This window comes from Gorilla gorilla, chromosome 10 (genome assembly GCF_029281585.2).
Source record: "Gorilla gorilla gorilla isolate KB3781 chromosome 10, NHGRI_mGorGor1-v2.1_pri, whole genome shotgun sequence".
In the NCBI taxonomy this organism is placed as follows: domain Eukaryota; kingdom Metazoa; phylum Chordata; class Mammalia; order Primates; family Hominidae; genus Gorilla; species Gorilla gorilla.
In genome coordinates this window covers 16,163,821-16,186,842 of record NC_073234.2, presented here as the reverse complement: position 1 = coordinate 16,186,842, position 23,022 = coordinate 16,163,821, and the positions used below count along the sequence as shown (strand labels likewise).

At 55.8% G+C, this 23,022-nt stretch overlaps 2 protein-coding genes across 7 annotated transcripts in view; one reads left to right on the top strand and one right to left on the bottom strand.

The window, feature by feature from the left end:
• The window catches only part of NINJ2 (ninjurin 2), a 98,591-nt gene extending 97,406 nt beyond the window's left edge, over positions 1 to 1,185 (top strand). For 3 of the 4 annotated variants that reach the window (XM_055357483.2, XM_063693746.1, XM_063693747.1), the window contains 2 exons: positions 85 to 269; positions 805 to 1,153. In XM_055357483.2, the coding sequence (XP_055213458.1) occupies positions 85 to 251 (167 nt within the window). In that variant the 3' untranslated portion in view covers positions 252 to 269; positions 805 to 1,153. Of the gene's footprint in view, positions 1 to 84; positions 270 to 804 lie in introns of all 4 variants that reach the window. The other variant, XM_004052486.4, reaches the window with a different exon arrangement.
• B4GALNT3 (beta-1,4-N-acetyl-galactosaminyltransferase 3) overlaps positions 1,180 to 23,022 on the bottom strand; it is a 102,908-nt gene continuing 81,065 nt past the window's right edge. Inside the window, exons 4-20 of one of the 3 annotated variants that reach the window (XM_055357480.2) lie at positions 21,736 to 21,831; positions 21,198 to 21,288; positions 20,701 to 20,801; positions 18,711 to 18,778; positions 17,318 to 17,396; positions 17,123 to 17,189; positions 15,518 to 15,661; positions 14,409 to 14,518; positions 13,293 to 13,393; positions 12,906 to 12,967; positions 11,451 to 12,240; positions 8,575 to 8,894; positions 7,684 to 7,837; positions 7,357 to 7,429; positions 6,784 to 6,937; positions 6,023 to 6,149; positions 1,180 to 4,125 (exon numbers count right to left, since the gene is read on the bottom strand). In XM_055357480.2, coding sequence (XP_055213455.1) covers positions 4,017 to 4,125; positions 6,023 to 6,149; positions 6,784 to 6,937; positions 7,357 to 7,429; positions 7,684 to 7,837; positions 8,575 to 8,894; positions 11,451 to 12,240; positions 12,906 to 12,967; positions 13,293 to 13,393; positions 14,409 to 14,518; positions 15,518 to 15,661; positions 17,123 to 17,189; positions 17,318 to 17,396; positions 18,711 to 18,778; positions 20,701 to 20,801; positions 21,198 to 21,288; positions 21,736 to 21,831 — 2,646 coding nt within the window. In that variant the 3' untranslated portion in view covers positions 1,180 to 4,016. Of the gene's footprint in view, positions 4,126 to 6,022; positions 6,150 to 6,783; positions 6,938 to 7,356; positions 7,430 to 7,683; positions 7,838 to 8,574; positions 8,895 to 11,450; positions 12,244 to 12,905; positions 12,968 to 13,292; positions 13,394 to 14,408; positions 14,519 to 15,517; positions 15,662 to 17,122; positions 17,190 to 17,317; positions 17,397 to 18,710; positions 18,779 to 20,700; positions 20,802 to 21,197; positions 21,289 to 21,735; positions 21,832 to 23,022 lie in introns of those variants that run through there. The other 2 variants (XM_019039246.4, XR_008670259.2) reach the window with 2 other exon arrangements.

Genomic DNA, 23,022 nt, shown 5'->3' with positions numbered 1-23,022 from the left:
TCCAAACTCTGGTGGGTGTTGTGGGGGCAGCTCCGTGCTGTGGCCCCGTCTCTGACCCTTTCCCCCCACTCCACTTCCCTGCAGCACGGCTGAACCTGAATGAGGTAGAAAAGCAGTGGCGACTCAACCAGCTCAACAACGCAGCCACCATCTTGGTCTTCTTCACTGTGGTCATCAATGTTTTCATTACAGCCTTCGGGGCACATAAGACAGGGTTCCTGGCTGCCAGGGCCTCAAGGAATCCTCTCTGAATGCAGCCTGGGACCCAGGTGAGGGAGGATGGAGGAACCCCAGCTCCAGGGACTCCCCAGGTGGCCCTTCTCTCTCCTCTGGGGCTTTGGGGCAAGAAACAGATCCGTTGCCAAACAAAGGGGGAAGGCCTGTAGCTCCGAGAGCAAGGAGAGGATCTGCAAGAGCCTGGCCTCAGCGAGGCTTGCACAAAGCCCCACTGCTGTGTTAATGGCTCTCTGCTCTCAGGCTCAGGTTTTCCCACGGTCTGGGACAGGGTGGAGGCGATGCCATTAGTGGTTGACTCTGCCCCTCCGGCAAGAGGAAAGGTGGAGATGGGGAATTTCTCCCTGCCATTGTCTAGCAGCTCTTGCTACTGACTGTGGTCCATGGGTCAGCAGCATCCACAAACCACCCAGGAACTTGCTGGAAATGCAAAATCTCAGGCTCTGCTCGAGCACGTGCTACAGGCACGTGCATGAGTAACGTGGCCAGGTGCATCCTGGGCATGCTGAAGGTTGAGGGGCATTGATCTGGCCTGCCATCCTCATTGCCTCTTCTCTGCTTCCCCAACAGGTTCTGGGCCTGGAACTTCTGCCTCCTTCCTCCATGATCTGCCAGGCTTGTGGGCACTTTCCACAGCCCAGGAGAGCTTCTGAAAGGGCAGTATAGCTGCCCTTGCTCCCTACCCACAGCACCTGAGTTAAAAAGTGATTTTCTTGTTATTGGTCTAAGGGACTTCCATCTTGGAGTCCTGAGCTCAGACGCAGGTACTGCCAGCCATACCTTCCCGGTAGCATCTGCTGGACCTAAGTAAGGCATGTCTGTCTAAGGCCAAGTCTGCCCAGCTTAAGGATGCTGGTTCTGACTCTACCCCACTGCTTCCTTCTGCTCCAGGCCTCAGTTTTCCCTTCTTGTAAAATGGAATCTATATCTATAAAGGTTTCTTCAAATCCACTCTTGAGTCCACTTACTTGTCTAGTCCTGCAGGCTCAGGCATCCAGGCTGGTCTCCATCTGTGCCTTGGGGAGGGCTCAAGAGAGCAAACCCCAGACCTGGAGGGCGGCAGGCTTTTAACTTACTTCCTCCTCTGTGGGTTCTGCTCGGAGCCAATGTTCCTGGCCCAGATGCCTTGTGCTTATCGTCATCTGCCCCATGAACTGTAGATTAGTCCATTGCAGGTGGATGCACATATGCACAATCTTCTCCACGAACCTGCTGTAAGCTATTCTAGCTTTCAGTCTCAGCTTCCCTTAGGCATGTGTTTAAGGACTGCAAACTCATTTTGATCTTTGCCTGGGCCAAATATAACGAGGAAGGTAAATCTGTAAAGCATTAGCAAAGCATTGCCAACTCAAACAGAAATGATTTTTATAAGGTCTGCCAGTTTAGAAGCAGCCACTCGTTGGCTTCTCTCCACTGATCACCAAACCATTCTGGCCCTTTATCTAGCCTTCTCCACCCAGGGTATCCATAGCTTTCCTCGGCTAAAACCACCAACCTCCATTAATCTGCTGAACAGAAAATGCCTAGTCTATTACACGGTGAGCTGCTCAGACAGGAACAATGTTGTCTTCTTCCTGAGTAAACCGCAGTGCAGAGAAGGCCATCGCACACACAGCAGGCATCACACTTGTGGTAAGGGTGCAGGGTGGTGTGGGAGGGTCCTTGGCATGCCCACCTGGGCCCCTCAGCCCAATCCTTTACATCCGTGAAGAGCAACAGGAAAAGACAGGCACCTTTTTTCTAAGAAGTTGCTGTATTTAATGCTTCCCCTCCCACCATCCCACACCCTCCCCTACCCAAGACATTTCTCTAGGGAGTAGGGGCCTCGCCCGGCCCTTCCTCTTAAGGCAGATGGTGTGGAGGTAACATCAAACGCAAGGCACTGGCCCAGGGCGCAGGGGTGTGGGCAGGGCACGAGGCTGGGCTGGCTCCTAGCCACTGGAAGTGAAGCAGGTGGGCAGTTTGGGCTGGTTCCAGCCTTCCAGTGCAATGCCCGAGGACGAGAGTGGTCCCAGAAAGAAACTGGCAGCCCCACTGGCCAACTGCAGCCCTAGCCTGTGCCCCGCCATCCTTCTCCAGGGGCCAGTCGGCCTCAGCAGGGACCAGAAAAAGCCACAGCCCAGGGAGCAGGTATGGCCTTCCTAAGCCACAATCTCAAAAGTCTCTGTCCTTCATGATTCCTTAAAGGGAGGCAGGGATTCTCCCCGACCCCCCAGAAGGTTCTCCACGGGCTCCATTCTCCCATGTGCCAAACTCGTGCTCTCGGGGAATGCAGAGCCCACTAGGCAGACCCTGCAGCTCCAGTGCTGTGGTTTGGACCGTCACAGCCTGGAGCGCGCGCTCAGTGGCCTGGTCTTCTGGGCCCCGCCGCACCTCCCCCAGCCCTGTGCTCACCTCCCTAAACAGACTCTGGAGTTCAAGATCCAGTGTCCAATGCACCATGGGTGAATTCACAGCAGCGGCGGAGGCAGCAGCAGCAATAGAAAAACCCCCAGCCACAAAAGCACCGGGGGTCATTAGTGCAAGAGAAGTACAAGGTCACCAGGTGACAGAAAGGGTGGCGTCGACTAAAAAGGCTAAGGGCTATTTTCCCTGAAACTGCCCCACTCTTCAGTTCCTCCTGCCCCCACTCCTCTCCCTGCTTCCAGGGGATATCTCAGGGCAATGTCCTCACCTCCCCAAACCTCTCGTCCCGCCCCTTATCCTGCTCCCTGTCCAGGGTTTTGCCCCCATATACCTTCCTCTTCTTCCACTCAAGGCCAGGTGGCCAGGGCTCTCCCTGCAGAAGGGCAGGTCTGCAGCGGAGCTGGACTGTGAGGCTCACGGCTTCCACTTCCCTTTTCGTCCCTTTCTGTCCAGCCCCCACCCGCTTCTCGTCTAAGGAAATTGACAGATATGTCCACATCCTCTTTGCCTCTTCTCCATGTCCTCTCGGGAGGCCTTACCCACAGGCACGCCGGGAAGGGAAAGGGCTTCTCTCCCCTGCCTTCATCACCCTGCCTGTTCTGCAGGCCTCAATGTCCAGTGCCAGGGAGTGGCAAGCCCCCTGCCCGCCAGCTCCCCACCTCCCAATGCCCAAGCACCAGAAACAGCCCGTTCTGTGCTTCTGGTCTGACGTGAGCCATCCAGAGGAAGTTAATGCCCTAATCAGTGGCCAGCTGTTTGGTGGCTACTGGGAGATGTGTGTCTCTGGAAGGCACGAGCCTGGGGTGGAGCAGAGACCTACCCCATGTGGGACCAGCCCCGCGGCCAGGGACAACGCCCAAGGGACATAGGAGTGGGCGGGAGGCCTGCACGTGGGGACAGTCCCTCAGTGCACAACCTCACCCCCGCTCTGGACAGCAGTTTCTGTTTTCTGTTTTTAAAATCCCCACCCCCCAATAAAATATGTCCGCTAGAAGAGGGTCTGGTGGTCAGCGCTTGGCGTGAGGAGCGCTTGGGGGATGTGGGCGTGCACCTTCATGGATGAGGATGGTGTCGCTCAGTCAGATCTCTCCTTCCTGACCCGTCCTTCTCAGGAGCTGTTCCCGTTCTCAACTGAGCAAGTGGCCCCTCCTGGCCTCTCTCTCAAAGTCCTCCCTTCTGAAGGCCCAGAAGGCAGAGACAGGAGCCCCGCAACTTGCCTCTGTGAGGGGACAGCTCCAGGTGGAGTGGGCCGTCAGCTTCGAGGCCTCTTGGGGTCCAGCCGTCACCCCACTCCCCATCCCTGAACAGTAGCAGGGCCCTGGGGAGCCGCTGCTAGTCCAGAGCGGGGAGTGCTGGGCCCAGCGGACACCCTCTGGCTACAGCGTCTTCATCTGGCGACGGCTCCACATGCCTCGCTTGGAATGGAAATGATGGAAGAAATTCCTGAGGGAGAGACGCTCCACTTCCAGGCCCGCTTGGAGTATCCTGGAGGAGAAGCACAGAAGGCAGCTGGGGGCCCCTCCGCATGGACCACAGACCCTCTGCTCGCTCCCTACGGGGCAGGGAAGGCAGGTGCAGTGGACGGCTGTGGGCTTTGAAGCCAGGCAGCCTGGGTTTGGATCCCAGCTGCATGACTGGGTACGTCACGCCTTCTTTCAGAGCCTGTCTGCTCATCTCTAGGAGGATGATTATCACATACGTGTAATGAGAGGATAATGTGTGATATAGAATTCTATCTATCTAATATTAGAGTAGACATACTATATACACATCAGAGGTGGGGAAGACGAGAAGGATGGATGCTGAGGGCTCAGCACAGCTCCTGGCACACTCTGAGTGCCCCATAACTGGCGCCCAGCCTCCAGGGCACACGTCATAGACGGAGGAAGGCAGGGCTGCTGCACTGAGACACCTGGCGCCCAGGCCCTCCCCAGGCCTTTTCTGCATGCACAGCCTGCAGGGTGTTCCTCTCACAGGGAGGCTGCACTTCTGGCAGGGCTGAGAGTGGCCGAACTGGATGCCTGAGCCTCCGAGGAGGCAGGAGGTTCAGGGCTGTACAGGAGCCGTGCATGGCAGCAAAAGCCCAGCACAGAGATCAAGGTGGAGGTGACTGCTGGACCCGGCTTCCCAAATCAAGGCTTCCAGCTGCCTTGGGGGCTCCTTTGATCTCAGACCCTTTTTATGAGCTCCCAGTTATCTAAGTTCCTTTACCTTCCCCCTTTTCACTCGAATTCTCTTAGTGTGTCACCTTCCTTTTCCTTCTTCCCTCAACGGGAAAAAACACCAATAGACCTAGTTTTCAAGCCTCTAACGCTTAAGTGAGTGAGATTTGGGGCAAGTTATTAACTTCTCTTCAAGACTCAGTCTTCTCATCTGGAAAATGGAGATCATGATGCCGACCTCACTGAGGTCTGGGGAGAAATAAACGAGGTAATGGATGTGGATGGCCGGCCATGTATAGGGACCCAGTGACTGGTGGATGCATTTTGTCCTGCCTCTCGGGAAGAAGTGAGCGTTTCTTCATGTCGAGGTCCCGCCCCCAGTGCTCCCGACCTTGCCCTGTCCACCTCCTGTGGATGCTGTTACAGCACTTATGCCCTTCTGAAGGGTACCCTCCCCTCTCCTTTGCTACCTCACCATAGGCTCAGATCTCAAGGCACCATCCTCTCTCTGCCCCTTCTCTTGGCAGCACATTTCTTGAAAGACGAACCTCACACGGAACAGCCTCCGCCTCCTCACCACCCACGGCCTGGTGTCCCTGCCCAATCTTGCTCTCCTTGTCCACCTGCCAAGGCAGCAGCTTGTACTGTGTTCTTCTCTGAGGCTTTTCATCTCATTGACCCTTTCCTCCTGCTCCAAACCCCTGGGTCCCTTGGTGTCTCATGACCCGGCACCTCCTGGATGTCCTCTTGCCCTTCAGTGGTCTACACTGTCTCTTCTGCTGGCCCCAAAGTCTTTCCCGACCTTTGCCAGGTCTACTTATCCATTCCCACAACTCTGGGCTCCCTGCTCGGCAGCTGAGGGGAGGCGCACTACCCTTGGGCTGGGGAGGATGCAGTCTCTCCCACGGTGCCCTGCTTGGTGCTGAGAACATCATGGTTTATGTCTACACAGCTTTGTGTACCTGGTACACGGTGTGCCAGGCATGTTAATTTTCACACCAACCCTGTGACACAGACAGAGGGCGAGTCACACCCCTCTAATAGAGAAACTGAGTCCCAGCGAGGCCGGTGATTTGAGGGCGTCCTCCGAGTCCAGTGCTCTTTACCGTGCTTTGGGACTCTGCGGCCGAGGGGGACAGCTAGGCTGCTGTAGCCTGGCTCCCTGCCTGGAGCGCCATGGAATTCCCAGGCCTCGTGGATGCCCTCCTCTTCCCAGTCACCTGTCCAGCAGCTCCCAGTCTTCCCCGCCCCAGCGGTCTCGGAACTCCTTGGTGTTCATGCCCCCAATCCTGTCCAGGTCAGACTTGTAGATGCCAAGCAGCCCGAACCCATTCACCTCCCAGTAGCCTGTGGACAGACAGGAGCTTCGGGTGAGATGAGCCAGAGGCCAGGAGGAGGAAGGAAGGAGGCTTCCAGGCTGTGTGCCTAGAGGCTCTTCTGAAAGTCAGAGGCTGGGGGTGAGGGAGGCTGAAAACTGTCTTAGCTGAACAAGTACTTTGCCTGTTTTGGAGGAAAGCCCCCTAACTAAGGTTCAGGGCTCAGCAGTGCTACCAGGCTGTGCCCACGGGCTGATGACAACCCTACAAATGGATCGGACAGCGGCAGCCACAGAAGACACAGCTGTGTGTCAGTTTACATGTCCGTTTCCCTTTCCACAGGCAGGGAGGCTACCTTTCCCATCTTTGAATCCCCACAGGGCAGAGCATCTGGCACACAGCAGTGCTTAGTAAGTGTGTGAGGAATGAATCAAGGAGAACACGGGGCAGGAGGTGTGCACTGCTGCACCTGCTGCTGTGGCTGTCAGCTCAGCCCAAGGGGACCTTGTCTGGTGAGTTTTCCAGGGGAGTGAAGGCCACAGGAGGGCAGGGTGGGGCAGGGGAGGACGATGCTGACAATCACAGATATGACTGTTCCCAGCTCTGGAGTTAAGAGCCAAGATCAGAGAAGTCTTTCCTCCCTCCCCAGTCTGAGCAGGGCTCACCCTCAGGCCATTGGGGGGTGGCCCCACAATGCAGCCTCATCACCATGGGGGCAAAGGCCATCTTTCCCTCCACACAGTGCTTCCGAATGGTATCGATGACTCCAGCTGGGAAGTGGATGTGGAGGTCACAGAGGAAGATGATGCTGTGCGGGTCCTGGGGACAGATGTGGGCAGGGTCAGCAGACCCTGCAGACCAGAGCTAGGAGGTCAGGTCACTGTCTAGGAGAAGCCTCGGAGTCTTCCCTATTGGAGTGATTCACAAACTCCCACAAAACCAGCTGCTGGGCAGAGTTCCACAGTGCTGAACATTGGAGCACAGGTCTTAACCATCAGAGTGAATTCTGACTCCTCCCCACTCTTTATGGGCTCCAAGGACCCTGGACAACTGGGCAAATGCTCCACTGTGATTTGCTGGTCCCACCCTAGCACTGGCCTGCAGCACAGCAGAGAGGACCTCCTGTGTCCTCATTCCCGTCCTCCCTGAGGGGCTTACCACCTCATTTACCCCAAATGTCTCTCTACCTCTTAACCAGCCTTGAATTCCATCTCGCAAGCCCCATCCAGGCCCTTTACCTTCACGAGGTCTATGCCAGCCTGAAGTCCAGCTGAGCGTTCAAAGTTTCCACTTAGCTTCACGTACTGGTAGCTGCAGGAAGGGGAGAGAGGGCTGAGTATCAGGACTCAGCTGCGGTGGTCCCCTGGAGGAAGTTGGCAGGCATAAAAGAGAGATGATGTGTGCTCCTGGGATGGGATTATGGGCAGGTGAGCCCTCTGGGAAAAGTTGGAGACTAGGAATCAGGAAGGCTGGGCAGGACTCCTGGCTCTACCCTGGACCCAGCAGCCCTAGGACTTTAGGATGGACGTGGCCCATGCCACCCCCTGGCTGGTGGTCCCCCTCACCTCCGCAGCTTGGACCTCTTCAGCGCCATCTCAACATCCATGTCCTCACTGCTATAGTCAGTGATGACGATGTTGAAGTGTGGGTCACCGGTGACCTGGAACAGGTTTTCCATGTCTTTGATGAATTGCTGTACCCAGCGTGCCTGGTTCTTCACTACCCCAGGGGGTCAGGCAGGAGGAAGAAACACAGACAAGGCAAAGATGAGTGGATGAGCGCCTCCACTCCCAGCTCCCATGTGAGTCAGGAGTGCCTGTCGGACCTCGGCTGAGGGGACAGTGCAACTCTGCAAAACCATTAGCAGTACAGCACAGAGACATGAGGCAGAGGGAGTGCTCACCAGTTAAGGGGGCCTCTACATCCTGCTCCCCATGTTCCCTCCTCCCAGGCAGGGGACCCACGAGAAGGCCTTGGCTGGGGCTCATTGTCAGTAGCCCTGCCACGCTCTACTAGTGAAACCCTGTTATCTGTCCCTCTTAGTATCGTCGTCCTATCCCCATCATCCTACCTCTGCTGTTACACTTCTGCCTGTTGTGTGTTCCTCCTTCTCATATAAAACCCTGCTCATCACTTAAGTACCCTCCCTGTCTTACTTCCCCAGACCAATGATCATCCCCAGTGTTAGCAACCCCAGTTATCACACCCAATCCTGAAACCTAGTGTGAAAGAAAGAGCACTGGCCTATGAGGCAGTGTTTGTTTTCAGCAGCAACATTTACTAGCCACATAACCTTAAACCAGTGACTTTCCTTTTGCGAGCCTCGGTTTCCTCAACTATAAGGTGGTCTTTCTCAGAAGTGCTTATGGGATCAAATCAGTGCAAGCAGACGTGGGTGCTCCTGACAGTGTTAGGACCCTGCCCCTGAGAATGCCGAGGCTCGGCTTGAGGCTCACCAGGCACGACGAAGTGGACCACGGCTCGGTGACTCCAGGAGAAACCCTGAGGCCAGCACAGCTTGGGCTCTTGGGCCCGGGTATTCAGGACCTGTCTCCTACGGTTGTGTGGGTCCCAGACCAGGCTTTGCAGGTTCCGGGCCTCGGCCTCCTCCCCACCAGCTGGATCGATGCCCTGCCAGCCTCGTGTAGACACATACTCCGAGAGCCGCACCACGCGCTGGCCTTGTTCCAACAGTTCAAGCTCCAGGAGGTAGCGACCCCCACGTAGCTGGTCCTGACGCTTTTCCACGTTCACAATGCGCTGTAGCTGGTACCTCCTATGGCAGAAAGTGTGGGGAGGTTGAGTAGTTCCTTTCCACACTGGGAGGGTAGCACAGTGTGTGAGAAGCCTGCAAGGCTAGTTGTTGGGAGACCCTGGTTTTTGTCCTAGCTTTGCCACTGGCTGGCTGTAGGGCCTCAGGCAAGATTCGCAATCTCTCTAGGGTTCGCTGCCTCCCTCTTTGAAAATGTACCTATTGAGCTGTGATGATCCTGAAGGTCTTTTACAGCTCCAAGATTCTAAGTACATGAGCTGAATAAGAGGGGTCACACTGAAGAGGTTCCCTGAGAAACTGACCCTCAATAAAAACGGTCGAATCAACATTCCATAAGACAAAATGAGTTATAAGATAGATGTCAACTGGTTGGCTCAAAATCATTAGTCACTAGAGAAATAAAAATCAAAACCACAATGTGATACCATTTCACACTCACCAGGATGGCTATTTAAAACAAAACACAACGCCAGGCGCAGTGGCTCACGCCTGTAATCCCAGCATTTTGGGAGGCCAGGGCGGGTGGATCACAAGGTCAGGAGATCAAGACCAGCCTGGCTAATATGGTGAAACCCTGTCTCTACTAAAAATATAAAAAATTAGCCAGGTGTGGTGGTGGGCACCTGTAGTTCCAGCTACTCAGGAGGCTGAGGCAGGAGAATGGCGTGAACCCGGGAGGCAGAGCTTGCATGAGCCGGGATCGCGCCACTGCACTCCAGCCTGGGCGACAGAGCGAGACTCCGTCTCAAAAAATAAAAATAAAAACAAAAATAAAAATAAATGAAACAAAACACAATGAAATGAAAAGTAACAAGTGTTGATAAGGACGTAGAAAAATTGGAATCTTCATACCCTGCTGATGGGAATGTGAAATGATGCAGTTGATTCAAAAAGCAGAGTGGCAGCTCCTCAACATGCTAAACAGAGTTATCATATGACCCGGAAGTTCTGCTCCTAGATATATACCCAAGACAACTGAAAGTATGTTCACATAAAAGCTTGTGCATGAATGTTCATTGCAGCATTTTATTTGTAATAGTCAAAAAGTAGAAACAACCCACATGTCCTTCAACGGATGAATGGAAAAATGTGGTATATCCACACAATAGAATATTACTCAGCAATATCGAGGAATGAAGTGTTTAATAGATTCTACAACACAAATGAAACTTGTGCTAAGTGAATATTCTGCAAAAAGCCCAATATAAAGGCCACACATTACATGGTTCCATTTGTATAAGATGTCCGGAATAGGAAAATCCACAGAGCTAGAAAGGAAAGTAGTTATTGCCAGACACTACTGGGGGTAGGAGGAGGAATGGGAAGTAACCACTAACACATATGGTTTCTTTTTTTTCTTTCTTTTTCTTTTTTTTTGAGACAGAGTCTCACTCTGTCGCCCAGGCTGGAGTGCAATGGTGCGACCTCTGCTCACTACAACCTCCACCTCCCGGGTTCAAGTGATTCTCCTGTTTCAGCCTCCCAAGTAGCTGGGGATACAGGTGCGTGCCATCAAGCCCTGCTAATTTTTGTATTTTTAGTAGAGATGGGGTTTCACTGTGTTGGTCAAGCTGGTCTCAAACTCCTGACCTCAAGTGATCCACCTACCCCGGTCTCCCAAAGTGTTGGGATTAGAGGCGTGAGCCACTGCGTCTGGCCAGTATAATTTGTTTCAAAGATGATGAAAACGTTCTGGAATTTGACAATGGTGATGCTTGCACAACACTGTAAATATACTTTTTTTTTTTTGAGACGGAGTCTGGCTCTGTCGCCCAGGCTGGAGTGCAGTGGCGCGATCTCGGCTCACTGCAAGCTCCACCTCCCAGGTTCACGCCATTCTCCTGCCTCAGCCTCCCGAGTAGCTGGGACTACAGGCGCCCGCCACTATGCCCAGCTAATTTTTTGTATTTTTAGTAGAGACGGGGTTTCACCGTGTTAGCCAGGATGGTCTCAATCTCCTGACTTTGTGATCCGCCCACCTCGGCCTCCCAAAGTGCTGAGATTACAGGTGTGAGCCACTGTGCCCAGCCTGTAAATATACTTTTAAAACCACTGAAAGGTACACCCTAAAATGGTGATTTTAATGTTATATAAATTTTATCGTAAAAAATGTTGACTGGTTGAATGAATGGATGAATGAATGAAAAAACAAAGAACTCCAGTCATGCATCACGCCCTAGCCCTTCCAGCCCACATGCAGGGTCTTAATTTGTATTTTTCTAGCCTCTGTTTTGCCCGTTTGTCTATTTACTAGCTCTTTCCTCGGAGGAGGGGACCTCATCTACTGAGTCCTTCCAGTCCTCAACACACGTCCTGGGCCAGGCACCCAGGGATTTCAGAACCTTGCCTAATGGCGGGACAAACACCTGCCTGGTCAAGATCCTCTCCAGGGACACGGGCCCCGGGCACTTGTCCTTCCCAGGAGCCTGAGTTGGGGGCAAAGTTCCAGCTATTTCCGCAGCTGGGGGAACCTGCTACCAGCCCCTAGGCCCCTGCCTTCCAGGCCAGCTGGCTGCCACGTGCCCCAGTCCCTGGCCCCAGGAGAGCCCTTTACCTTACCCCCGGCTCCTCTGGTTGAGCTTCTTCAAGAAGACCCGCGTGACCTCAAGAGCTTCCTGCTCTGGAAGCAGCAGGTTGCCAGATGTGTTGCAGCTCAGATCGATCCAGTCAGTCCTCAGGGCTTGGAAGTCGAGATCCCGGGCACTGAAGGTCTGGTCCCAGTTTACTACCGGGTCAAACACAGGTACGTACTCAAACACCTCACTCATATCCTCTTCCTCATCCTCTTCTTCCCCCTCTTCCTCTCCCTCCACTTGTCCTTCCTCGCCTGCGGCCGCCACCACTTCCTCCTCCCCATGCCAGCCCCTTCCGGGGGCCTGAGGCCGCATCCTGTCACCCCGTCTCTGCTCTGCGATGTACGACTCCACCTGGTTCAGCCACTGAGTCTTCCTGGGGCTGTCACCAGCGGGCCTGGGCCTGGGCCCCCTCATCTGAGGCAGGTTCTTCACAGGGTGCCCAGGAGGCCACTTGTCAGAATGAGGTGAATCTTGGCTGGGCTCAGGGCTGGGTTTTTGCTTCCTCTTCTCTGGCTGCTGCACTGGAATGTGGCTGGTCCTCCCTGGGAAGGACGCTGTGGAGTTCCGCTTGGAGAAGGGGGCCAGCAGGCCCTCCCGGGGCTGAGCCAGGAGTTTCCGCAGGCTTCGGAGGCGGTAGTCAGTGGCATCTTGCTCCAGGGTGGAGGCAGGTGTCTGTCTTCCCTCAAGCATCCTGGCATTCTGGTTGTTGGAGGCAGGGGTCTCCTCTGCCACTTCCCCATACTGGGACTCTTCTAGAAGGTTTTCCTCAAAACCTGCTATTAATAACAACCATTCCTCATGTCAGGAGTTTCCAACCCTTTCCAAACAAGACATACAAGACAGAGGATGATCATATGTGTGACGCACCATGGGGCTCCAGACTGGGGTTGAATCCAGGTTCTATCGCTTACTGTGTGACCCTGGGCAAGGTACTCAACCTCAATTAACCCCAGTTTCTTCATCTGCGTAAAGGGAATAATACTGCATCTCTCATGGGTTTGTGAAGACTGAGTGAGATAAATGGCATCACATGCCCGGCAGGTGCATAGCACCTGAGGGACCCAGCAGATGGTCCCAGCCACGCCCTAATCCCCCAAGAAAGGCCTCAGAAGACAGTGCTTCTCTAAACCAGAACTTCCCAGATGGTGCACCAGGGACAGCAAGCCCCTCCAGCAGTCCAAGTAACCTCCCCCGGGCTCTCACTCTCCTCCAGCTGACCCCAGCATTCTGCTAAAAATAGTGTCATTTTCCACATGTGCCTGGATATGGAAAAGGCAGGAGTCATACTCTCCACTCCCTTGGGTATGAAGGGAGAGGTCACGTGATTTGGATCTTGAGCTCCTCAGGGGCGGGGCTGGCATGGTCTGAACTTCCCCTGGAAACAGACCATAGTCGCCCCTCTCAGCCTGACCTGGAAGCCTCAGCTGTCACTCTGTACCTGGCTGCTCCAGCCCCTGCTTCTCAGGCTGGTCAATCTTGATGTACTCCTGAAAGCTGAACCTGCAGGAGGAAGGGAGGTGTGCATTGGCACCCGGTGCATGGCGGGCTCAGCCCTGGCTCTGCTGGAAGTCTCAGCAGGAGTCTGACGTTTTGCCCCAGACTAGAGTGGAGGAAGGAGGCTGGTGAGCGGGGGTGTGTGTGTGTGTGTGTGTGTGTGTGTGTGTGTGTGTGTGTGTGTGTGTGTGTGTGTGTGTGTAGTACTCAGGAAGAGCAAGAGCAAAGACTTTGGGCTGGGGTGCCACCATCACCCTGGTCCAGGCAGCTCTCCTGGCTCCCGCAGAGCCCTCTGCAAGGTCACCTTCCTGCCCCACTCAGTGTCTCTCACCGGTCTTGGTAGTAGGCGTTTTCCTGGTAGAAACATTTATTGTGGGTCTCCATGTGGCTCAGGCGGGTATAGTCATTGGGGTAAACAAAAGACAGATGAACCTGGAAGTGGAAAAATCAGCAGCAGGAGTAAGAGAGTGAGATCTTGGTAAGAAATCAGCCAGCCAGGGTTAAGCCTGCCCCTGGCTGGGATCACACAGGGCTGCTAGGGACCCGCCCTTGGCAGGGAGAGAAGGGTTGCTCTGAGCGCTGAATGAAACGTGGTGATGCAGATGGGGCTCTCATTCTCCTTGTTATGCCAGTGATCCCAGGCCCTATGGACCAAATGCAACCCTGAGTCAAGCCCCTGGTCCACATCTCCCCTCCTGAACCAGCTCCCGTCCCTCAGCTTCAGCCAAAACCACTCCTTCCTCCCTCTGCCACCTGATCCTCTCCTGAAACCTCTGAACCTTTACCTGCAACCTCCCACAGCCCTAGAACAACCCCTCTTCCTATTTACTTCACTGCTTCCTTTGCCTCCCTCAAACATAGCTCGTGGTCACCACCACCAAAGAACTTCTCAGTTACACCCCCGTCATTCTCTGACCTGGTGATGCCTCCTGACCTCTTTCTTCTGCCCTCCAGCTCTTCCTTATAATCATCTCTAGATCTGGATGCACAGGAGAGTGGCCACCCTGCCTGTCTGGCTTCCGCATGGGTTCTGGGTTCTTTAAAGCTAACTTCCCCTCCATAGTTCTTTTTCCCCCAGTGCCTGGTCTCTGGGGCTCACTAGCTGGCGGGACTGACCAGGCAGGGTAGGGTTGTGTGGCCCTTGGAGCAGGGAGCTTAAGAAGCCTCAGCCAGGCCACCTGATATCATCACGGGGCTGGGCTGAGTTGGTGTGTGTGGGGGGGCCCTGAGGCAGAGCACCCACGTGCAGGCTCTGCTGGACAGTCTATTCAGGGCGGTCCATCTGGGAGTGCAAGTTCTTCCCAGCCCAGGGACCTGTGAGGCCGTCCTGTCTGCTGGGATGGGATGTTGGGAAGATGGGAAAGTCAGCCTCACCACCTCCCATCCCAGTCACAGGCAGCAATCCCTCTGCCAGCCCTGCTCTCCACGACCCAGGCCCAAGACTTACAAACCGGAGTCCCTGGTAGCGCTGCAGAGGAAGCCCATCCACCAGGTAGCTGGGTTTGTAGGGACAGTCAGGCAGGACGTGGCGGAGATGCGACTTGGGGATCAGAGGCACTGAGGACAGTGGAGGAGGAGTGAGGGTGAGGGTGAGCACTGAAACTGGGGCTGAAGTCCTCTGCCCTGAGCAGGGCCCTTTCTGTATTCGCAAGCGGCAGCTGTGTTCTGCCAACGTCTGCGGCTGAGGCTGCCAGCTGGAGGCTGCCCCACACACCTGGAGCAGGGCCATTTGAGGAGCACCCTGGCAGCAGAGGACTCAGCACACAGCCCCAGGTACAAGGCACCGTTTGATCTTAGAGTCACTGTGCAGGGATAGCCTCAATAAGGTCTAGAAACTTCTAAGAGGCCAGAAGGTCTCCTCCCTCGTGCAGTACCGATAACTGGATTTCCTACCATGGGCTGAACATCCCCTTAGCGTCAGTTGTCATTTTTTTGAGAGGGGTGAGGAGTAAAGAAACTTTGTTTTTGTTTTTGTTTTTTTTTTTGACAGGATCTCACTCTGTCGCCCAGGCCGGAGTGCAGTGGTTCAATCACAGCTCACTGCAGCCTCAACCTCCTGGGCTCAAGCGATCCTCCCACCTCAGCATCCCAAAGTGCCAGGATGACAGGAATGAGCCACCATGCCTGGCCATCTTTGCCATCTTTTAAAATGTAAACACTCCCAAGAGGAATCACACATTAAGACTCTAACACTGTGGTGTCAACATATTTCTCTCCTTGGAATGCAGTTGGAATGCAGTAAGAGGCGGGGACGTGTGAGATTGGGAAGGGATGTGTGGAGGACTTCCGGGTTCTAACTCTATTTCTTGTCGTGGGTGGTGGTTCCACAAACGTTCGCTCTGTAATGATATGCAGAATTGTAAAATTACACGTAAATATTCTATACTTATTTACATGCTCTCTTTTCTGTATGCATGTTCTATGTTATAAGGAAGATAAAAAGTTCTACGGTGTTTGGGATACTTGACAGGTCTCTCAAGCCTTCTCCACCATCAGCAGTGGACCTGGCAGTGCAGTGTCCCCAGAAAGGACACCAAGCGCTGGCCGAGGCCTTACCTCGATAGAGGGTGTCCCGGGGGTCAGGCCGAAGCATGTCAGCGGGCGGCTGCTCATCCCTGGGAAGAGTGTTGGAGGAGTCCACGTGGCTGGCTGCTGTCTGTGGGATGTGGCCCACCTCATCCATCTGTAGGAACGTCTCATCTGGGCGCAGGGAGGAAAGAAAGCAGGAGGCTGTGTGGCCTGGAGCGCAGCAGCCCACTGCCCTTGAAGGGGAGGGAAGAGATGCAGAAGGGGCTCCTGACTCCAGCGGCGACGGTGTAGGATGTGCGCAGCCACACTCCCTCTGGCCCCCGCCACAGCTGTGGCTTCACGATTCATCTGCCTTCGGCCCCCTCTGCCAGCCCCACGGCTGACCCACACGACTGTGTTGTGTACTTGGAAAAAGACACCTCTTTCTCAAAATGTGTTACTGCGGACTGCTAGAAATTTGGCATTAAGTACGCCTAATTTATTGAACGCTTACAGAGCACTTAATAATAAGCCAGGCCCTGCTCTAAGAATATCCCAAATATTAACCCTTCTAATCTCCAAAAGCACCACATGCCTTCTGTACTACGATCATTCCCAGGTTACAGATGAGGAACTTTGGCATAGAGAATCTAAGTCATTTGCCCAACATCATACAAACAGATGGGTGGCCAAGCTGAGTTTGAAGCCAGGTGTTAGTTTCAGCATCCAGGTTAAAGCAGCCACAGAGAAGGCGGGTGGGGGGCTGGCTGCTGCTTTGCTCTCTGTCTCCCGGGTTCATGCATCTGTCTACACCTGCCACGGAGGCCTATGGATGGCATGTTTTTCAATGGGGCCTGTGGATGGGAGTCTCACTGAGGAAATGATATGAAATGGAAAACGCCATTGAAGAAAGAGGTCACTTCATGTACACCAAAGGCAGGTGAACAGGTTTCCTCTGCCCTGGCCATGGCTTTGCAAGAATCATGGTTACCTTATCTGGAAAATAGGGGATTGGACTCGCTCAGAGGGTTTTTTTGTGTTGTTTTGTTTTGCTTTTGAGGCAGCGTCTTGCTCTGTTGCCCAGGCTGGAGCACAGTGATCCAATCACAGCTCACTGTAGCTTCAGCTTCGAACTCCTGGGCTCAAGCGACCCTTCCCAGTAGCTGTGACTACAGGCATGCGCCACCACACCAGTTAATTTTTCAATTTTTTGTAGAGATGAGGTGTCACTATGTGGCCTGGGCTGGTCTCGAACTCCTGGGCTCAAGTAATCCTCCTACCTCGGCCTCCCAAAGTGCTGGGATTACAGGTATGAGCCACCGCACCCAGACTCAGAGTTTTTAGATCTGGTGTGAGCTCACAGTCTCTGGACTCCCTTGAAGTTGTATTCAAAATGTTGTGTGTGGGTGGGTAGACAAGAGCATTTTTCTGAGGCAAGGGCTCAGAGAGCTTCTAGCAGGTTCTCAAAGGGGTCACTGACCCTGGGGAGTTAAGGACTCCTGGTCATAAGGTCCCACTCTTGTTCTGGACCCCTTCATACCCGTGTCCCAAGCATCTCGAGCTTCCTTCCTCCCCTCGTCCCCTGCCAAATCCCCTGGGGTAGGCTGTCCCCACCTGGCCTCCATCTCCAGGGCAGGGCCAGAGCCTACTCACTTGTGAAGAGGGACAGGGAGAGGGAGTCAATGATGGTGAACTTGGCTCCGGGGTCATTCCGTCGCCACTGGAAGAGGAGAGAGAGGGTAGATGCAGAAGGTGGGAGGCAGCTGGATTTCCAACAGGGGTCAAGGAACAAGGGGAGATGAGTGCCAGGAACTGAGCTGGGAGAGGCGGGAGCAGCAGGAAACTCACCGCAACTTCCACGTGGTCGGTGCCCTCCTCATTCTGCTTGTGCAGCACCTCGAAGTAGTACCTGTGGGAGGCTGACAGGCTGGCGGGAGAGAGGGCAGGGAAGCGGAGCGCCATCTCCATGGGCCCTGGGGTCGCGGCTCTGTCCCACCCCCTTCCAGCACCTTACACTCCCTCATCCCTTCTCCTTGCTCTTAGAACGCCAGGAGTTAACTGCCTAGGTTCAAGCCCCCACTCTATCACTTGCTAACAGTGTGAGCTGTTTTCTCTTGGTGAGATGGGCATAATCAGAGTACCTACTGCACAGGATGATCGGAAGAACCCAAAGAACAGTAACAGAAGCCGTTAGAGCTCAGAGACTGTGGCAGACAGTTCTAAATGCTTTCTATACGTGACCTCATGTAATCCTTGTTCGTAGAGGAGAACACAGAGGCACAGAAGGCTTGGGTAGTCTGCCAGAGCGATGAGGGGTGGAGGTGGGATTCCGCCGGCCGTCTTGCCCCAGGGACCACGCACTAGCTGCTCTGCGGAGCTGCACACGGAGCACCCACCACGGCAGCTGGCACGCGAGTGCTCTTTGCAAGCAAGATTGTCTCCTTAAAATTTTAAAATTTATTTTTACTGATACGTAACCCTTGTGCATATTTATGGGGTGCACACGGTCTTCTGTTGCATGCGTAGGATGAGTAAGGATCAAGCTAGGGGATTTAGGATCCCTTCACCCACCTGGAGCACTTGGCATTCTATGTTTTGGGAATATTCCAAATCTTTTTCTCTAGTTGTTTGAAAATACACAATCCATTGTTGCTACTGTAGTCACCCTACTGTGCTGTCGAGCATCAGAACGTACCCCTTCCATCTAGCTGTGTCTGCACCCCGCCTCTGCTCACCCCACACCCGTCCCTCCCAGCGTTAGCAGCGTCCAGCAGCGCCCGCCCTTCCCGCCTGCGTGAGCGCGCGTGGGCCGCCAGGGGGCGCTCTGAGGCCGCGCTACGCTCCCTGCCCGCAAGGGAGAGGGACTCGTGTCCCCAGACGACCCAGGGGGACCTCGGCGAGGAGCTCCCTGCGGCCCGGGTCCGGGGTCCAGGCTGCTGTGGGTGTGGAGAAACGGGGGAGGGCAAGGACTGGGAGGAAGGAGACCTGTTTTCCAGTCCCGCGTGTCACTAAATAGCTGCGTGACCTGCAATAAGTCACAGCCTTCTGGGCCTCAGTTTCCCCATCTGTGAAATGAGGACGGATGGGCTCGCGGCTTCTGAGCCAAAGACCCGGTTGCCTGGAATGTGTGGGTGCCGGACACACGGAAGCTCTGGAGTCGGCAGCGGGGCACAGCCCGGCTCCACGGAGACCCGGCCTCGGCACCGAGGGGCTCACAGCGTCTGTCCTGACCCTTACTCACCTCACTGGCCTGGAAATTTGGCTCCGAAATTTCCCAAACTCTCCCGGGGCGGTCCACTCCTTTCCAGTCTAGAGGTGTGGAAGAGAGAAGAGGAGGCAGGAACAGAGAAGACAGGAAGCACGCGAGGCGGTGAGTGCAGAGACCAGGAATGAGAACGAAGGGGAGAAGTGAGAGAAAAAGGGAGGAAGACAGGAGGAATGAAGGTGAGAGAGGCGGGAGAGAAAACAGAAGGGAGTGAAGGAGAGTGAGCGTGGCCCACGCAGGAGGCAGCGCGCCTTGCCAGGAGCCCGGAGCAGCCGGATGACCTGCAGTGCGAGTCAGCACCCGGCCAAGGCCAGAGGGACCCAAGGATGCTGCGCTGCGTGTCCCAAGCCGAATCGCTGTGCTCCCTCCCCAGCCTCAGACTCGCTCCCCACTCCTCCCTGTCCGCACTCTCTGCCCCACTCCTCCCATCTCCCCACTCCCCCTCCTCCCTACACCCCTCTCCTCCTCCCTCCTCCCACACCCCCTGCCCACTTCTCACTCCTCCCTTTCTCACTCCCCGCTCCTCTTCCCTCTTCCCGACTCCTTCCCACTTTTCCCTCCTTCTCACTCCCCACGTTCCCACAACTCCCCACCCTAACTCCCAACTCCTCCCCACTCCTCTCACCTCCCCACTCTTCACTCCTCCCTACTCCTCACTCCTCCCCATTCCTTGCTCTTCCCCACTCCTCTCACCTCCCCACTCCTCTCACCTCCCCACTCCTTGCTCCTCCCCACTCCTCGCTCCTCCCCACTCCTCTCACCTCCCCACTCCTCTCACCTCCCCACTCCTCTCACCTCCCCACTCCTTGCTCCTCCCCACTCCTCTCACCTCCCCACTCCTCGTTCCTCCCTACACTTCTCACCTCCCCACTCCTCTCACCTCCCCACTCCTTGCTCCTCCCCACTCCTCGCTCCTCCCCACTCCTCGCTCCTCCCCACTCCTCTCACCTCCCCACTCCTCACTCCTCCCTACTCCTCACTCCTCCCCATTCCTCGCTCTTCCCCACTCCTCTCACTTCCCCACTCCTTGCTCCTCCCCACTCCTCGCTCCTCCCCACTCCTCTCACCTCCCCACTCCTCTCACCTCCCCACTCCTCGCTCCTCCCCACTCCTCGCTCCTCCTCACTCCTCTCACCTCCCCACTCCTCTCACCTCCCCACTCTTCACTCCTCCCTACTCCTCACTCCTCCCCATTCCTCGCTCCTCCCCACTCCTCTCACCTCCCCACTCCTTGCTCCTCCCCACTCCCCACTCCTCACTCCTCCCCACACCTCGCTCCTCCCCACACCTCGCTCCTCCCCACTCCTCTCACCTCCCCACTCCTCACTCCTCCCCACACCTCGCTCCTCCCCACTCCTCGCTCCTCCCCACTCCTCTCACCTCCCCACTCCTCGCTCCTCCCCACTCCTCTCACCTCCCCACTCCTCTCACCTCCCCACTCCTCGCTCCTCCCCACTCCTCGCTCCTCCCCACTCCTCGCTCCTCCCCACTCCTCTCACCTCCCCACTCCTCTCACCTCCCCACTCCTCGCTCCTCCCCATTCCTCTCACCTCCCCACTCCTCTCACCTCCCCACTCCTCTCACCTCCCCACTCCTCGCTCCTCCCCACTCCTCGCTCCTCCCCACTCCTCTCACCTCCCCACTCCTCTCACCTCCCCACTCCTCGCTCCTCCCCATTCCTCTCACCTCCCCACTCCTCTCACCTCCCCACTCCTCACTCCTCCCCACTCCTCGCTCCTCCCCACACCTCGCTCCTCCCCACACCTCGCTCCTCCCCACTCCTCACTCCTCCCCATCCTCAGTTTATCCCTTTTTAGAGGGGTAGGGGTGAGGGAGGAGACCTCTTTTCCACCCCTTCTTCCCCGCTGTCACACCAGAGATGCTAACAGTAATGAGCAGCTGCTGGAGGACTCAATGAACAGGCTCCAGGAGCAGATGGGAGGGACCGGGGTTGAGCTGGCCCTACCTTGCCCACACTGGCCAGCAGCTGGAGGCCTGAGACCTGGTCATCGAGGCTCAGCCAGAACTCCGCGTTGTCATCTGCAGCAATGGCAAACTGGATTTTCCCTGGGCAGCGGGGAGAGTTTCCAGATGAGGGCAAGGAGGGCATCAGCATAAAAGCTGGAGGCTTTTGTGAGTGTCTTAGCGATTAAATTCCCTTCAGGGCTTGATGCTGTGGCTTCCCTCTCTGTAAAGTGGGGGTTTCTACATCCTGGGAGACAGTGTGAAGATGGAAAAGACTTATATAGAGAGATGAGCTGGTTCCAGGCTGCAAACCAGGGAGCAAAGCAGCAGCCTGTGGGAGTTGGACAAGACCGCAATGTGACTCAATTTCCCCTCTCTTCCTGAGGGTGGACTAACAGGAAGTTAGTCCAGTCTACCTATAACCTTATCTTATGTTCTTTGGGTCCCATGCAGAACTCTAGAGCAGGAAGAAGGATGGGGTTTTGGGGCTGGCCTCACCATCAGTAAAGGGGTGCAGGTAGCCAAAGATGCGGAGGCCATAGTTGGTCCATTTGGGGGACACAGCAAGCTTCCTCAGGGTTGTGCGAATCTATGCCAAGAAAGGGGAAGGAAACAGTTACCCAGAAGAGGGAAAAGGAAACTTCCCGCCAGGGTTGGCGGGAAGACCAGGAGGGGACTATGACAGGAGGGACCAGGGCTGTGGCTTTGTGAGTAGAGTGCATGCTCAATTTCAGCTCCCATTTGCCTCTTTGTCCAGGAGACCTTGTACAGTGCACAACCAGCACAACTGTACATGGTGGCCCTGGGTACACTATATTGTGAGCCAGAGAGCCTGAAACTGAAATGATGCAGGGGATGAAATTGAAAGAATCCCTAGGAAGGAAACAAGGGAACTATTATGGGCAGACAAAAAGAGAGCTCAAGAGATAAAGGAGAAAATATGGACCAGAAAAGATGCAAGGAAAGATGAGAGACAGAAGTGGGCAGAGAAGGCAGGTGTGGAGGGAGGTGGGCAAGGCAGCCCTCAGGCACTCACATGGGGGTACAGTGGGAAATGCAGGTTCCTCCTGAGCTGCTGGATAGAGCTGCCACACCAGTCTTCAAACACATGCAGGTTGGCACGGCCCCGGAACTGCAGGGCGGAGACGCCAGTGGTGAGTGAGCATGAGCACCCCATGCCCGCCCCAGCTCAGCTCCAGGAGCGTGAGCACCCCATGCCCGCCCCAGCTCAGCTCCAGGAGCGTGAGCACCCCATGCCCGCCCCAGCTCCTCAGCTCCAGGAGCGTGAACACCCCATGACCGCCCCAGCTCCTCAGCTCCAGGAGCGTGAGCACCCCATGCCCGCCCCAGATCCTCAACTCCAGGAGCATGAGCACCCCATGCCCGCCCCAGCTCAGCTCCAGGAGCGTGAGCACCCCATGACCGCCCCAGCTCCTCAGCTCCAGGAGCGTGAGCACCCCATGCCCGCCCCAGATCCTCAGCTCCAGGAGCATGAGCACCCCATGCCCACCCCAGCTCAGCTCCAGGAGCGTGAGCACCCCATGCCCACCCCAGCTCCTCAGCTCCAGGAGCGTGAGCACCCCATGCCCACCCCAGCTCCTCAGCTCCAGGAGCGTGAGCACCCCATGCCCGCCCCAGCTCCTCAGCTCCAGGAGCGTGAACACCCCATGACCGCCCCAGCTCCTCAGCTCCAGGAGCGTGAGCACCCCATGCCCGCCCCAGCTCAGCTCCAGGAGCGTGAGCACCCCATGCCCGCCCCAGCTCAGCTCCAGGAGCGTGAGCACCCCATGCCCACCCCAGCTCCTCAGCTCCAGGAGCGTGAGCACCCCATGCCCACCCCAGCTCCTCAGCTCCAGGAGCGTGAGCACCCCATGCCCACCCCAGCTCCTCAGCTCCAGGAGCGTGAGCACCCCATGCCCGTCCCAGCTCCTCAGCTCCGGGAGCGTGAGCACCCCATGTCCGTCCCAGCTCCTCAGCTCCAGGAGCGTAAGCACCCCATGCCCGCCCCAGCTCCTCAGCTCCAGGAGCGTAAGCACCCCATGCCCGTCCCAGCTCCTCAGCTCCGGGAGGCTGGGCAGAAAGGGGCCGGTGCTCCTCTCACTGTGCGGGTCCGGCCCACTCTATCCCATTCCCAGCCCAGCACCCGGCACTTCTTTTCTTTCAGGAACCTGGTGCTGATGTTCACCCCATGGCCTGGCCTTGGGGACAAGGTCTGCTCTGGCCATGCACACACACACACATACTCTCCCTGGACCTCCCATGCAGGAAGGGGGCTGGTGTTCATTCCCCAGGCAAGGGGGGCAACGGTCGTGACAGAACAGCC